Here is a 15409-nt window from a genome sequence, read left to right as displayed (position 1 = left end):
AATAAAACTTAAAGTAAGCAAAAATTTTATATTGAAACCTTAATTACTTTCTAAATAATTTAAAAAATTATTTTATATCTTTAAAGTATTATATTTCTAATTAAATATATATTTTATTTATTTTTATAATAATATAATACTCTTATAAGTACTAATTTCGAGAGCTAAGAAGGCTCTAGTAATTTAATATAAGATAATACTTTAATTTATATATAGAAAGTGCAAGAGTACTCAGGAGTATAGTTACTTATTCTAGGGCTAATATATGCAATTCTATTTTTAGAACTCTTTAGTAACTGCCGCATAATAGACTCGATGACATTATATCACAAATTTTTTCTATGAGAAACCAACTAAGGGGGAAAGTGTCAAAGACCTAGTCTGTGTGTCCCGTATCCACGTGCAAACAACGCCTGCCAAATCAGAAGTCCTACAGTCCGAGACAATTCCGGTGTTTCTATGAAATACAAGACTCTTAAGCATTAGGTGTCAAATCCATCTTGTGAGCCGGAAGGTGATTCGCACGGTGTTTTGTCTACGTTCACTGGATTCCCGTTGTCGTCGAACCGGAGGGATTGCCACCAGTTATCCTCCGCGAAGACATTCAGGACAGAGGACCCACCTACTGCACACGAACTCGCGGAGCCTTTCCACTCTAGCACGATCTTGCCGAAGGCCCTGTCTTCGGTCCAGTCACCCTGGGCGCCCGCGTAGTTGTATCCAATGTTCAGAATCGAGGCCGTGGGGAAGGCCGCGAGGATGGCGCCATTGATGCTGTCAGGTCCCGTGATTCTCGCGGGGTAATAGAATGCACTTGTTGACCCGGCAGCAGCAGGTGTGAAGATGACACAGAATGGGGTCGCTCCGAGCTGGGCTTTGTACTGGTTGATGGCGTCGTCGATTGGGTCCATCACATGAATGGAGAAATCGGTATCCGCCGCGGCGCCTGATGCCCACGTGTTAGGTACACCGTTGGACTGACGAAAGTGAGCAAAGATGCAAAGTTGGCCAGGTGCCGAGCACTGCGATATCCGTCAATGAATGAACCAATGAGAAGCACGGCCAAATAGGTTATAGTAGACTGACCATCACTACTGCTGTACACCCATAGCATGTGCCTGTCGTCATGACGACGGTTGTAGCAGGTGTGATAGCGAAATTTACAAATATGTTGTTGACAGGGACCTTGAATTGGGTATTCCTCCACAGACTGAGGACCATGTCCCCTTGGCCGGGCTCTGGGGCCGGTGGGGTGCCGACACGTTTTCTCAAGGCATTTGCGGTGCCATTCGTTTCCCCGAGGTCAAAGACCTCCCGCCCATAAACACCATTTATGTTCCATGGCAACCTTGTCAAGGCAATTGCTTCAAGCCGGAGGAGTTCATTGTGGAAATCCTGGCGGGCAGCGGTTCCGCTATGTGCTCTTGAAGCTCTGTCAGCCTTGAATTGGTGATAAAATAGGACTTAAAACTACCTTTCAACACCTCGACAGCTCGAAAGGGCGAAGAGATAGAACAGGAGGAGATAGGGGATGCCCCATGGCTTCGACATTTTGTTAGATTTGCACTCGAAAAGAACTTAGTGGGCTAGAGGAGCGCCTGCAATTGCAAAGCAACTCGTCGGTGCTGGTTGCTTTGGATAACGCCTAGATGGGCTCGAAAGTGCTTTCAACTTATAAACAAGTCTCGCAAGTCAGATGTGGTTTAGAGAGTCTTCCAAAGCGAAGAAGTCAACGCTACCAATACCTTGAATTTACATCTAGCACAATCATTTATAAAGAAGTGGCGTGTCCAACGAGAACTTCGCGAAAAAGATGTTGGAACTAGATGCAGGAACTAGGCCGTGCATCCGCAGCGTTGGTGATGTTTCGGATTGGATCCTCTTTGACTAAATCTAGGTTATTCGTTGTATCTGAAGCCAGCATAGCCTGAACTTCATTAAATGGTGTTAGAGCTAGATGCAGGAACAGCGCCGCGATCTGCAGCCTTGTCAATGTGTTAGGTTAGATCCTTTGTGACTAAATCTGGGATATTGGTTGTATCTGAAGCCAGCATAGCCCGAGCTTCATTAAAATGACGCTGGACCTAGATTAGATGCAGGAACCACGCCGTGCATCTGCAGCCTTGTCAATGTGTCAGGTTGAATCCTTTGGGTGTAGATCTAGATTATTTCGCGGGTATCTGAAGCCAGCATCAGCCGGCATTGGGGGCGCCTCGGGTCTGCTGATGCCCACTAATCAAGGCTGCTCGAATCTGGCGAATCAGCTTTCCAAATTTCCACGAATATGGACGGACGGCCTCGAAAAGAACCGTCCATTTGCTCAGAAGCTAGGGACACCAAAATCTCTCAGGTGAAAATTGCGCATCGCGACACCACAACCCCCAAATCCTACAGTTTCCGGTCAGTGAAACAGATAGGAAGCCAGAATACCCTCTACTTGTGTTTTTGTAATGGTGAAATTGTACAATGTTTTATTACGATTTCTTTAATGCAGGTGCTGATGTCTCGCCTCGCGAAATGGACGGTTTTCAAAGCCGGCGCTGTCCGCCTTCGTATCTGTCAGGCTGCAGTGCGGCATGAACACATGAAACATGAAACAGGATGAGGCAGTTGCTGGTTGGGGTCTACAGCAGTGATGTGGTGGGGCCAAGGCTACACTTTCTTCGCCGAAGCCCTATTTATAGAGGTGCCTCTTCCTCCTTTCATTCCAACTTTTGACCGTACTCGAGTACACCGGCAGCGCCATCGGAAAACCAACACGGAGCCCAGCAGCATTTCGCAACCAATAACATTCACAGTCAATTGCACCTTCCTCTCTTGTACAACAGCCTTTCACGATGGAGGAGGCCTGCGCCGATGGAAATTTAGAATTGGTGAAGGAATCCTTCAAGAGCTTACTTCTTAGCTCCGATGGCACCATCCCTCTGACGGATAGGGTTATGCCAGGAGGCGCGGAGGTGATCCAGAGGTCTGCCTGCATTGCCGCACGACACGGCCACACAGCCATCTTCTCATTCCTACTGAATCAGGGAGCCCCAATAAACGCAGTAGTCGCAGGGTCGGCATTCGAGGGAAATAATGCAGAGCTGTGTCAAGCGCTGCTCAATCATGGATGGGAGCCACGAGCTGGAGAGGTCCCTAATCGGTCTGTTGAATTCTTTTTATGATGTGAAGTGTCATACTAATCTTAATACAGAAGCATACTAGGCAACGAGATCTCCTTGCGTTGGTTGCTCGAACATGGATGGAATCCCAACCTTTACGGCCATGATGATATCCATCCACTGACCGTTGCCGCAGCATCTTTCCCGCCCTCGGTTGTCAAAATCCTTCTCGACCACGGCGTTTCCACGCGGGGTACCCAAGCTATGCACGCTGCAGCCTCCGTAGCTGCCGTTGACCCAACGCGATTCGAGGTTCTTGATCTTCTTTTAGAGTACGACGGAGACGTTGACGAGATGGAGGTCGATCCTAAAGGACGAAAGACCCACCGTCAGAGAACAGGCTTCACGGGCACACCACTCCATCACGCCGTCAAAGCCAACGGCATAGAGGCTGTGAAATATCTCTTGGCAAGGGGCGCCTCCCCAACGGCCCCGAGCTGGTCAGGCCAAAGCGCACTAGAGGTGGCTGAAAGAAGTGGAAAAACCAAAATAGCTGAAATTATTAGGAGTTCGCTTTAACCTGACTCTTTCCGTCTCCCCTGGTAGCACTTTCACGGCACGGTCCCGCCTGGCGCTCTATAATCGTGAAAGTTAATTTAAAGAACGCTCTACCGCCATTGAGAGGGATATAAGTGCTCGCCCTTCCACGCTGACGATGCTATCTTTCCAGGCTCGCGGCCAACCACTCCAGACTCTTCATCTATCGTCTTCGGAGTGACATACAATTAGATTATGAGACATCCTAACTTTCCGAACCTGACAACATCATCACAATGAAAACTTCATCAGCTATTCTTGCCTTCTTAGTTACTGGCACTCTCGGTGGAGTGCTTGCTCCCACACCACTAGCGACTATAGTGGTTCGAAGTGCACTTCCCACTTGCAGCTGGAATCCAACGACACAGGACCCAGGCACATGCTCTGCAGACGTCCCTACCATGTACACGACAGCACCCGCAGCCACCACCACTGCTCCCGCTAATACAAACGTGGCTTGCACCTATCATGAGTCGGATCCAGATGAGGGCATTGACAGGCCCTACTGTGTCTGCACCTCCGGCAAGTCTACGGAGACGGCACCCTTGATAAGCATCGCATCTCCCACGATATACAGCCAGAGCTGCGAATACAGTACCTGGCCAGGTGCCACCACTTCGATATCGACGGATCTTCCCCCGCCGAGCACCAACAGCAAGGCCTGCATGGTTTGCACTCCCTATGCCATCAACGAGGATAACTGCAATACCATCCCGAATTGCTCGCCACAGATTGCCGTAGCTACTGTCACTGTGGGCAGTGCTCCCGTGCACGTGGGCACCTTGACGGGCGTGGCCCTTTACACAGCTGTCTCTAATGCTCTCGAATCGCTCTGTCCTCCCGTCACACAGACAACCACCTCAACGCAGTGCAGCGAGACCGGGCAGGCCGAAATTGGCGGCGTCCCATATGTCGACCCTGGCGAGTCACTAGACTCTGGATCCCTCATCGTCAAAGTGCCCACGAGCGGGTACAACCTCACCTCACTTCGTGACGCCATGATCGCGTCAATTGCACTGTCGATCCAGACCTCGGCCACTGGCAAGAACTGCTTCAACGTGACCTACGAGGTAGAAGAGCTGAAGCGCCGCGACGGCCTCCTGGGCTGGGTCGACGAGGCGCTGAGGACCTCGCGCCGTTTGCTCGGCTTCCGGGATCATCTCGCTCCAAGGGATCGCCCCTATCTGAGCACGGAGCATATGACAATGTGCAACGGGGCGTATTTCCATACCACGAACTACTATGACCCGTTCTGGCGGACGGCACCGCAGCCAGGTCCGACCGATTTCATCAATGCACTGTTCACATTCGAGGCTTCGAACAGCGATCAGTTCCTCTGCGAGTTCATTGACATGCTGGTGGATGGGTTAACGGCGTTGGCTCCAGAATTTGCGGTTGAGGATGTGGAGCTCGAGGAAGGTATTGATACGCTGTGCTGCTTGGCGGATGGAGGATGTCAATTAGGGGACCACGCAAGCTGATGAACTGAATTTCAGTGTTTCAACGTTTTATGGTTGGAAATTTTAGGCTAAGAGATTTTGTTTTCCTTTCAAAGATGACAACTTGATCCCTGACCAGCTGAGAATTCTCATCTATCGTTGACAAAGGCGGCGGAGGTCACGGGATATAGAGGTCGGCAGCCTTTTAGTTATGTATAAATAAATAAGTAATTTGTACCCAGCAGCTTAACACGGGGGAGCTGTTTGAGATCCTCTGTATTGTGACTCACCTTAACTTACGTGAGAGTGGGCGTCTCGCCAATCAGAGGTAAATATAGTAGAGAATTTGTGATATAGCTATGTTAGTTTTAATTGGTTGTAAGCACAGCTTCAAATTGTTGACTCACATTTTGATTTTATTATATGAGCCAAGGAAGCTGTCAGTGCAAAGTATATCTATCTGTTGCGGCAGTAACATTGAGAGTGGAAAAGCAATACTAAGAAGGGGGGCAGCAACATTAAGATAGGGGCAGACAGTGTGATAGAGAGGACTGTTATTTCTATATTCGACAATTGTCGAGGATAGAACCAATCATGTTCAACAGTACCGCCTAATCAGATTACATTATTGGCTCGCTTAACCTTAATACCGACCGAAACTCTCAATTGCATCTACCTGCCTTTAACCCACAACAACATCACTAAGGTCGCGTCCTAATAATAACAACTAACCACCGCGAAGAATTTGACCCTGCACTGATCCGGGCAGGCTGCGTAGACCACGAGGTTGAATTCGAGAACGCCGCCCAGGAAGCAACCCAAGAGTTGTTCAAGAGGATGTACACTAACTCTACCCTTGTCACCGGAGCAGCTCTCAACCGCGTTGCTAAGCATGGCGAAAAGGAGAAGCCAGTGGATGAATGGAGCGCCGAGAATTTAAATCAGATGGGAAAAGAATTATCAAAGAAAGTTCCGGACAAGATGTTCTCTCCAGCCGAGATCCAGGGGTTTCTGTTGATGTGGAAGAAGGATCCGAGGAAGACGCTAAATGAGGTGGGCGCCTGGGTGGAGGGCATAAAGGAAATTAAGGAAATAGGGTCGACGCTGCTCCAGGTATAGTAGGAGAGGGGGACGTAGAAATATGCGCTGAGATGGGGAAGAAAGCAGGCAGACAAGAGAGGAAGAAGAAAGTAATGGTGAATTTGAGTTAACATTCTGAATGGCAAGTAGAAGGATGATATGAGCTGGAGTTCAGATTTTCTTATTTCTTTTATATCAAGTGGCAGCTTTTTGCATTTTAGGGAACTCTTCAACAGAGTTTCTGAAAGAAAGAAAGCGGCGGTAAGACTAGGAGATTTCTACCGGTATAGTATCCCCGGTAGATTCCTACTAGTCTAGGAAATATCTCGGAAAGAGGAAGGCGGACTTGCAAGACCAATAGGCTTCTACCAGACTTAAAAAATCTAGGAAAAAGGAAGGCGGATCTGTATGACCAGTAGATTTCTACCGGTCTTGGAAACATGGTGGACGTGGAGGAAATCGTATACGGCTATCCAATTACAACAGAGCCGATCAAGTTATATAGGAAAAAACATTGTGTTACTTTGTTTGAAACGTGATTGGCTATAAATGCGCCCGCAGAATGCTGGTAGTGACAAGAATCGCTTACTCGCAAATGCGTTTGCCAATCACTTGTCACTGCTCCCAAACGGGCGCCTACAACGCCAGTTAAGGAAGCAACCCACTCGGGAATTAAAAGGTAAAATTCTCTCATCTGTTTTTCGTTCCGCAAAAGCATAAAGGTGGACCATTGCATTGCTGTTCGAAAATTCGCAAGTCGCAAACCCCGTATTAAGAGCAAACTTTCCATTTCACGTTCTCCGAAATGGCCACCGAAACCTAAATTCCAGTTTTTAGAATGTTCGTCTTAAGCGTTCTTTGGGGGATTTTCCGGTATTTTGCTATGTGAGCTTAGAATACTTTGAGTACCGTGTGCCTCACTTTCTTAATCTTCAAAGAATAATCTCTCTTATATAACTATTAAGCCACTCAAAAGAAGAAGTAAAAGATTAAGCAAAACTAAGTCTATCTTGATTAATAAGGTTCACAAGCTGAGAGAGTTCTATAATATTAATATAGCCCTCATTATTCGTAATAATTAAACTGGCCTTTATATTATAACTAGTTTATAAACACTATATATTAGCTATTATTTAAAGAGTAAATTGCAAAGTTTTTAATTTAAAAAAAAGTTATTTATTTATTTTCCTTGAATTTGTTATCTTTAAAAAGTTTTATATAATTAGTTTTAAATCAGATTATTCTTTTATTTATATTTATAATAGCTTTAACTAATTTATTTTATTTAAACTAGTTTTATTATTATAAAAAGCAATTAGTGTAATATTTAGTAATAGTTTTAATTGCCAAAAATTAATTATTATATATTCTATAAAAAAGCTATTTTAATATCTCTTTATTATATTTTATATTTAAGGCCTTATAATTTAATAAATATAAGCTTAAATATATAATTGACTTTATAATAGCACTTTTACTTTATATTAATTACTTTATTATATACTTACTACCCTTTACAAAAATAAAGAATAAAAGAAATTATAATTCCTTATAAGAGTAGAATATGAAAAATTATAGCCGGACTGATTTATCTTAAGCAGTCTTCCTTCCTGCTTCCTTAGAATGCAAAATTTGAGTATTATCGATTCCTTTCCGACGCAGACGTCCCACTGTCCGCCACCATCGCCTTAGCACGGACAGTATTCTCCGTTTCTCTCTCTTCGGATCCGCTCTTCCCCTGATAATGTCACTCTTTTCTGGCAGTTTAACGTCTCGCAAAGTGGTGAATGAACAGATTCTCGCTCCATATTCTTCCGTGTCAATGATGCCCCATCTGACGGGAAGCCGCCACGCATCTATGTCCTTGTCCGGTCGATGACAGTTGGCACTAATTGCTGCGCTGCAGCTAACAACCAGAGGCATTGCTGATTTTGCCGGGAATTTCTTCACAATTCCAATGACTATAAGTAAGAGGGGAATGAGAGAGCCAACAAGGAACCCTACAACGTGGTTAGTAAACTGTTTGCAAGTAATGGGTAGATAATAATAGTGGGGAAAGGGGGAGTACCAAAGATGCATGGCATAATACTAAAGCCAGAGGTAGTAATATGAGCATGATACGTGTTGTATAGGTTCCAGTCCTGTATGACGATCCCGATGACAAATGTAGCCTGGGACAGGAGCCAATGCTCGGCGGCAAATATTGCCATTATGGGGAGGCTATAACGGAGCGGCATCGATATGAAGTAACTGGATCGTTGAATTCCAACAGGTGCAGATACACGTAGAGTCTTTCTCCTTGTACCAAAACCTCTCCACTCGTTTGCAATTATGAGGCACGACAAAATTGAATTAAGTGCAATATACAAGTACGAGACCAGAACTTGCCAGATATTGACACAAATAATGTTTGCCAATACCTGGAAAGAACGTTAGTTACTCAATGAAGCTTGGTATTTAAAGCAGGTAAAAAGGAGTATCCGCTCACAGTTGTAGGTTGGTGCCAGAATTTAATAACTTCAACAAGACTGGGAGCACCGAATCCAAGACCCCATAAAGCTGATAGGGTCATGTGAGGTGTGCTTTCGTGGATGGCTTTAAATCCATCGATTATCAATATCAGAGCAGCAAGAAGAACCACAAACACCCTACGGAAATAAAAATCAGTTTTTGACAAATTTGACAAAGGATGAGAGACATTACGCAATCATAGTGAACATCCAGCGCCTGATACTTGCAGCTCTAAACCATCTAACATCTCGCGCTTGCCATTCTATGCGCTGACTAGTACACTCATGCCAGTCATCGCTGTGCTCGATGCAATATTTTGAAACGGCACCAAGATGCTTAGTGGCCGAGTCGGGCTTCCTGAGAAAGGAGTGTATTGCGTCGCCAAGTGTGCATAAGCTGTGGGACCTGCTTCTTATTATGAAAAGAATGCAAAGGCATTTAATGCCATTGAAAAGTGTGACAGCTATTGATTGTTAGTAGTGCGCTTGGGAAACCCGACTGTGTGAGAGATTCTGTATCGTACCTAGCAAAATTGAAGGAGTACATTGGAGATAGCACAGTGCGGTCAGATCCTTAATAGTACCCTCAGTTTCGACAAGGCAATACCGAATGGAGGATTGGTAATCCCCAAATATCCAGTTGTCAACTGCAGAAGGAGGCACTGAATTGAATGATTTGCAACTATAATTCTGGGTTCCTTGGCACAGCCCTTGATACCCTGAAGGGTCACCTGCTAAGATGGAAACTCCAAAATCTAGGACGGACGAAGAGTTGTCGAACCGTTTAACAGGATCAGAAGATATGAGAATGGTATTTGGTCGCCAGGTGAGACCATTCATTGACCGCTTAATACATTCATAATTCGAGACATTGGCATATGTGGACGGGTTACTGATGTAGTTGTTGTGGATGAAAGAGACGAGGGTAAAGTAATGAGTAGTTCCTGCTGTCTCGTTCCATTCCAAAGTTCCATTTTGGATAGTGCTGTATCCGTTCAATGTACTGTTGTCCCAGTGGACATCGTTAAGATATGACTCGTGTGCAACGACCCAAGCGGTGATATTGCTCGTTGTACTCGAAAAAACCACAGAGTTGTACCTTGGGTCTAGTTAGTCGAGGCTACCAAAGGGAACCACTCCGGTACTCACAAAAAATGTATAGGAACAGAGCTAGCAACCAAACAAACCCATATAGAGAGATTCCATCTCGAAATATGCCTTAAGTTCCGAAAGCTGGGCACACCAATATCCAACCATATCCCTTTTGCGTGGGCAGCATCTACTTCTTCTCTCGTTGGTGCTACCACCAACTGGAGGGAAAGATTGGAAGCTCCAAGTAAAAGGCTACTCAAAATGTTGATGAGTACATGTAATGCAGTATCATATTTTGCCACAAGAGCACAATCCTCATGAGCGATAGTTGCCACGCCGTTTGCGATTGTCCCAAGGCGAGTCCACGCCAATAAGCTTAGAATCAAATTCGTAGCGAAAACCAGGAATGCGAGCGTGAAGCATGTCCACAATACCACCGTCCTTCGCTTTCGTTTTGTGCGAAAAGTTATAGCATGAGTCTCGTCCTCGATGACCTTCGGAAACCAGGGTGCAAGAAGCTCGACCGTTCCGAATGGAGGCAACGGAAGCTTAATCTCTTTCCCGTCTGCTTTACCATTCTCAGAGAAGATCACGGTCGATGTGCCATTGGGAGGAGCAGACGTTGCCACCCCATTAGTGTCATCTTTACTTGGTGAGACTGCCACCGGAACGACGTTGATGGAGATAAGGCTGGCAGCCCTCTCCGCAGTATTTTGGGTAGCCATACGGCAGGTCTGATCGGAGCTTTAACAATGATGATCAAGACTGTGGTGTACCCATCGATTGATCGTGATACAAAATATAAGCTACTAACCAACAAGCAGCGACAAACTTTTGCGAACAGCGATAGAGGAAAGATGCAATTGAAAATGGCAGAAATCTGCCAAAGTTGTCAGGATTTTGGAAAAAGCAATACCTAGCATTAGTGCAAACTGGTGCCGAATAACACGTCGCGCCCAGAAAGGGAGGAGAATGGCAGGCTCTACAGCCATCCATTGGACTCACCCAAATGAGGCTGCAGGATTGATTGGCAAGGCCCCCATTAATACAATATGATAAGAGTTGAAAATGGCTTTTCGACCGGTCGTGGGAATTATCACCGGCAAACAGTGCGCTTTGGAAGTTAGCCGGCATTCCCAGGATCGGCTATTTACTCGATGCAGCTCCGTTTTTCATACTTTTACTAGATACAGCCACCTTTTTACGTATTTATTAGATGCAGCTAGATATTATTTAAAAATAAAAATATACTAAATTTTATCTTCATTTTATTAAATATACTAAACCGCATTTTTATATAATTTTATATTATAAAATACTAGAAATCTAATTATTTAAGCCAGAAGCTAGAGAATTAAATAGAAAGCCTATTTGAGATTCTAGAAAAGTATAGCTATTTGTTTTTTCTAAAGCTACTAAAAACTATAAAAATATATCTAGTTTTCTATATAAAGAAGCTATAAAAGAACTCTTAGAATTCTTTATTAGGTTAAGTAAATTCGTAACTATTTCTATTAGTACTAGCTTCAATAATAATAATAATAATAATAATAATAATAATAATAATAATATATTAGGATTTCTATAAAACCTATAATATTAACTAGATTATATAAAAAATAATAATAAATTCTCCTAAGTTATATATTAAAAGTACTTGCTTTTTATATATAATATTTATATTCGAGATATTAGTTTATTTCGGAAAGGAAAATAGTATAAAATTAGATAGATTAATAGCTTTTCTAAAGCTTAAAAACAAGTTTATTCCGAAAAAGAAAATAATATTATAATTTATTAAATATTCAAGTATTTAAATACTCAAATATCTTTTAAATATATATAATATAGCTATTTTATTAAGAAAACATACTTGAAATATATTAAAGATATTTAGAAAACTAAGTTCCTTAGGGACTAGTATACTATAGAATATATATACTTTTTTATAGCCTTTTATATTCTAGTTTTCTTTTCCTTAGCTTTGAATTATCTTTATAAAAGACCTTTTATTTTACTTTCCAAGCCCTAAATACTATATTTATAATAATAAAATACTAATTAATAATATTTAATATATTATAATTATTTATAATTAAGTAATTATATTAAATAAAAAGAAATATTTCTTATTAAATATGTTTTCTAATAAAAAATACAAAATAAATAATAATTATAAAAATTAGTATTATTTTAATTTATTTTTAAGATTTATATAAACTACTAATTAACTTATTTTAGCTTTTTATTAAAGACTTTTACTAGTTATTATATATAGTAAATAAGATATATTAACTCTTTTTTATAAAATGCCTTTAATTAATATTTATAATTTTTAAATAATAGTAAGTAATTATATATTTTTTAGTTTTTAAATAAAATAAATTATAAATTATAAATTATTATAATTTTTTATTTAGTATTAATTAATATAAGTAAGTAAAATAATTAATTAATCTTAATAAAGTTTTCTTTTAGTTCTTTAACTAGCTTTATTAATATTTTTTAATATTTTTTAAAGAGAAATTAAGGTTTATTTTAATAATAAAATTAGTATTATAAATAATATATTTCTTTTTTATTAGTTCTTTTATAAATATAAAAGTATAATAAATTATATGTATTTATTAAAAGATATAATATATAGTTTATAAATAATTTAGCTTTTATTTAATAGTATTTTTATTAAATTTATTTTTCGTTTTTAAGAATTAAATAATTAGAAAATAAGTTATAAGAAATAAAGATATAAAATTTAATTATAATAATAATTAATTAATTAATTAAAGTATTACTTTTAAATATTTCTATTATATTTTATATTTCAAATAGCTTTTTATATTATTTATTAATATAAATAAATAAGATATATATTTAAGTAAAAGAGCTCTTTTATTAAAAATACTTATATAAAAGCCTCGAATAAAATAAGTAAAAATAATAACTAATCTTGCTTATATATAAAATTATTATATAAATACGAGTACTAGAAAGCTTAGCTTTATTTATTTAATAGCCCCTTTTACTTAGCTAGATCCAGAGGCTTCTTTTAGAGCTTTTTTTTAATTAGATAACTATTTATATAAATTAAAGTATAAAGTTTAAATATATATGAAATAATTATAATTAATATTAAAATTTATTAAAATTAAATAAAAACCTAGATTAAAAAAGAACTATAAGTAATAAATAAGCAGAATTCTTTATTAAATTTATTTTTTAGTTTCATATTACTTTATTTCGAGATTTTAATTATAATATTTACTTTTTATATTTAAAAGAATATTTAATTATATACTTTCTTATAAATATATTAAGAGGTTTACTAATAATAATATTTGAAGAAAAGAAAACTAATTAAATAAAAAATAAAAAAATAACTTTAAATAATTAAAAATATATATATAAGTAAATAAAGCTTTATATAAATTTAAAAAAATTCAAATTTTAATATAAGAAATCTTTTAAATATTTCTAAATTTATATATATTTATAAATACTTTTTATAAAGCAATTTTTTATATAAATAATATATAAATAATATATTATTAAAGTATTATTTTCTTATTTCTTTCTTGATTTTAATTTTAGATTTTAATTATTAAATATAATAAAAAAGTAAAGAATATTAGTTTAATAATTATATTTAATATATTATATTATATTATTAGTTAAAAGTATTTTATTAAAACTAAACTATAAATTAATAATATAATAATTAGAAATTAAATTACTTAATTTTATTATATTTATCTTAATTTCATGTTCTTTATTTAATTAATAATTTAATTATAATTACCTTATATAAAACTTATAGAATTATAATATAATTTTTAATTAATTCTTTTAAGTATATAATAATTTAAATAAAGTAATTAGAGGCTAAAAACAAGCTATATATATTTTATTAAAATAATTATTCTTTTTCTACTTATATTATATAAAGTAAATAGCTAAAGCTAGCTTAATATTAATAATATATCTGGTTTTTATTATAATCTTAAATTTGTATTTTATAATTATTTAGCTTAATAATTTATTTTATTATATAATTATATTAATTTTTTATAAATTTTTTAATTAATTTTATTAAAAGTAATTACTTTATTATATTAAACTATTTCCAGAATTACTAATAATCTAATAAATATTAATAAACTTTAATTAAATTCAATAATTAATACTCTTATAATAATTAAACTTATAATAACTAAGCTTATAATAATTAAGCTTATAATAATTCTAATATAAATATTAAATTAAATAATTTTAATAATTTTAAAAGTGGCTAATATTAAATACTAGTTTTAATTATATATAAAAGGCAAATATTATAGCTTGCTTATAAAAATAAAGTTCTTTTTTTTAATTTTATTTATTTATTTCTTTAATTATATTTTTATAATATATAAATATTTGAAATCGAGCTTTTATAAAGAAATGAATAATATAATAACTATTATTATATAATTACTATAAATTAATTTTATTAGTATTATTAATAATTTTAATTTTATTTACTTATTTATTATTTTATTTTATTTATTTATTTTTCTTCTTTATTTTAAATTTTATAAAATATGAAATAAAAGTCTTTAGCTTTATTTAATTACTTTAGTTTTACTATTATAATTATCTTAATAAATCTAATTTTTATAATTTATAAATTAAAGTAAAAATAGTTTTAATAAATATAATATACTTTAAATATAAAAATAAAATTAATATAAATTAAGATATTTCTAATTTAAAACATATAATTTAATAAAAGATTTATATATTTTTATAATTAAGCTAATCTTAATATAAGAAATAAAATAAAATAAAATAAAATAAAGTAACAAGTATTATTTTATATTTTTTTATTAAAATATATTAATTACTTATATTTTACTTTATTTATTAAATTTTATTTATTACTTATACTATATTTTAAATATATAAATTTAATACTTTATATATTTGGCCTTATATTTTATATAATTTAATATATAAAAGAGATTTACTTTTTTTTATAAAACTTAATATAAATAGCTTATATGTTTTCATACTTTTCATATTTTATTAAAGAATTATTTTAATTATATAAAAACTAATTGCTTGTATTTATAAATATTTATAAATATTCAGCTACTTTTAAGTGTTTATTCTAGACCTGTCATTTCTAGTTAAAACGAAAAAAACGCTTCCCCGGCGCCGTTTCTATTAGGACAATACAGCTTCACAAGTTATAACGCAGAGTAGGGAAGTTTTGAAGAGCAGATCATTCCAATACAAGATACTAGAATAATTAGTTTCATTCTAGACTTCTCATTTCAGTTCCCATGCTCAAAGTTCCATGCTTAATCAATACAGGTTACGCCTCATGTCTGCTTCCGATGACCCCATCCCCATTTTCTTGTGGTTCCAGGGTCCTCTTTAGTCATTGATTCTTCCTTGTAGATACCAAGAGAGAAGTGGTCACAGTTATCTGCTGAGGCTCTTCTCCATGCCAGGTGCAGCAGAAATTGGCCCCTGCTTATGAGCCAATTGCGGGATCCTCTGCCTCATCATCTGGAACCTTATGCAAAACAAACCTCTCTTCTTC

General features: G+C 36.9%; 6 protein-coding genes across 6 annotated transcripts; 3 read left to right on the top strand and 3 right to left on the bottom strand.

Moving 5' to 3' along the window:
- Positions 1-235: 235 nt before the first annotated feature.
- K444DRAFT_662323 (uncharacterized protein) lies at positions 236-1820 on the bottom strand. The gene is made up of 3 exons (XM_024886693.1): positions 1475-1820; positions 1087-1423; positions 236-1022 (listed from the first exon to the last, which is right to left on the bottom strand). The coding sequence occupies exons 1-3, from the start codon at positions 1549-1551 to the stop codon at positions 483-485; spliced, it is 954 nt and encodes a 317-aa protein (XP_024738064.1). The 5' UTR covers positions 1552-1820; the 3' UTR covers positions 236-482.
- A 1119-nt stretch (positions 1821-2939) lies between these two features.
- Positions 2940-3683, top strand: K444DRAFT_526171 (ankyrin; the record flags this gene model as incomplete). Its single annotated transcript, XM_024874520.1, has 2 exons — positions 2940-3145; positions 3197-3683. 2 exons carry the CDS (start codon positions 2940-2942, stop codon positions 3681-3683), a joined length of 693 nt encoding a protein of 230 aa, XP_024738063.1.
- A 620-nt stretch (positions 3684-4303) lies between these two features.
- Positions 4304-5095, top strand: K444DRAFT_477473 (uncharacterized protein; the record flags this gene model as incomplete). Its single annotated transcript, XM_024872951.1, has 2 exons — positions 4304-4510; positions 4589-5095. Coding segments are annotated over 2 exons (714 nt in total), but the record flags the coding sequence as incomplete, so codon positions are not given.
- Positions 5096-5845: 750 nt separating this feature from the next.
- Positions 5846-6259, top strand: K444DRAFT_525875 (uncharacterized protein; the record flags this gene model as incomplete). Its single annotated transcript, XM_024874493.1, has 2 exons — positions 5846-6022; positions 6086-6259. Coding segments are annotated over 2 exons (351 nt in total), but the record flags the coding sequence as incomplete, so codon positions are not given.
- Positions 6260-7813: 1554 nt separating this feature from the next.
- Positions 7814-8607, bottom strand: K444DRAFT_526795 (uncharacterized protein; the record flags this gene model as incomplete). The annotated part of the gene is made up of 2 exons (XM_024874574.1): positions 7814-8220; positions 8289-8607. Coding segments are annotated over 2 exons (726 nt in total), but the record flags the coding sequence as incomplete, so codon positions are not given.
- Positions 8608-8919: 312 nt separating this feature from the next.
- Positions 8920-10547, bottom strand: K444DRAFT_719212 (uncharacterized protein; the record flags this gene model as incomplete). The annotated part of the gene is made up of 3 exons (XM_024888450.1): positions 8920-9194; positions 9255-9829; positions 9880-10547. 3 exons carry the CDS (start codon positions 10545-10547, stop codon positions 8920-8922), a joined length of 1518 nt encoding a protein of 505 aa, XP_024738059.1.
- Positions 10548-15409: the final 4862 nt, after the last annotated feature.

Source organism: Hyaloscypha bicolor (genome assembly GCF_002865645.1).
Source record: "Hyaloscypha bicolor E unplaced genomic scaffold K444scaffold_56, whole genome shotgun sequence".
NCBI classification, from domain to species: Eukaryota; Fungi; Ascomycota; class Leotiomycetes; order Helotiales; family Hyaloscyphaceae; genus Hyaloscypha; species Hyaloscypha bicolor.
Note: the sequence above shows the minus strand (reverse complement) of the source record. Positions and strands in the feature narration are given on the sequence as shown.

Bases quoted from the DNA above. Each gene is read 5' to 3' on its own strand.
- K444DRAFT_662323 (XM_024886693.1), bottom strand. From the start codon at position 1,551: ATGTCGAAGCCATGGGGCATCCCCTATCTCCTCCTGTTCTATCTCTTC. The intron at 1,424-1,474 runs GTAGTTTTAAGT...CAGAGCTTCAAG, and splicing joins AGCTGTCGAGGTGTTGAAAG to AGCACATAGCGGAACCGCTG. The intron at 1,023-1,086 runs GTCAGTCTACTA...CGGATATCGCAG, and splicing joins GGTGTACAGCAGTAGTGATG to TGCTCGGCACCTGGCCAACT.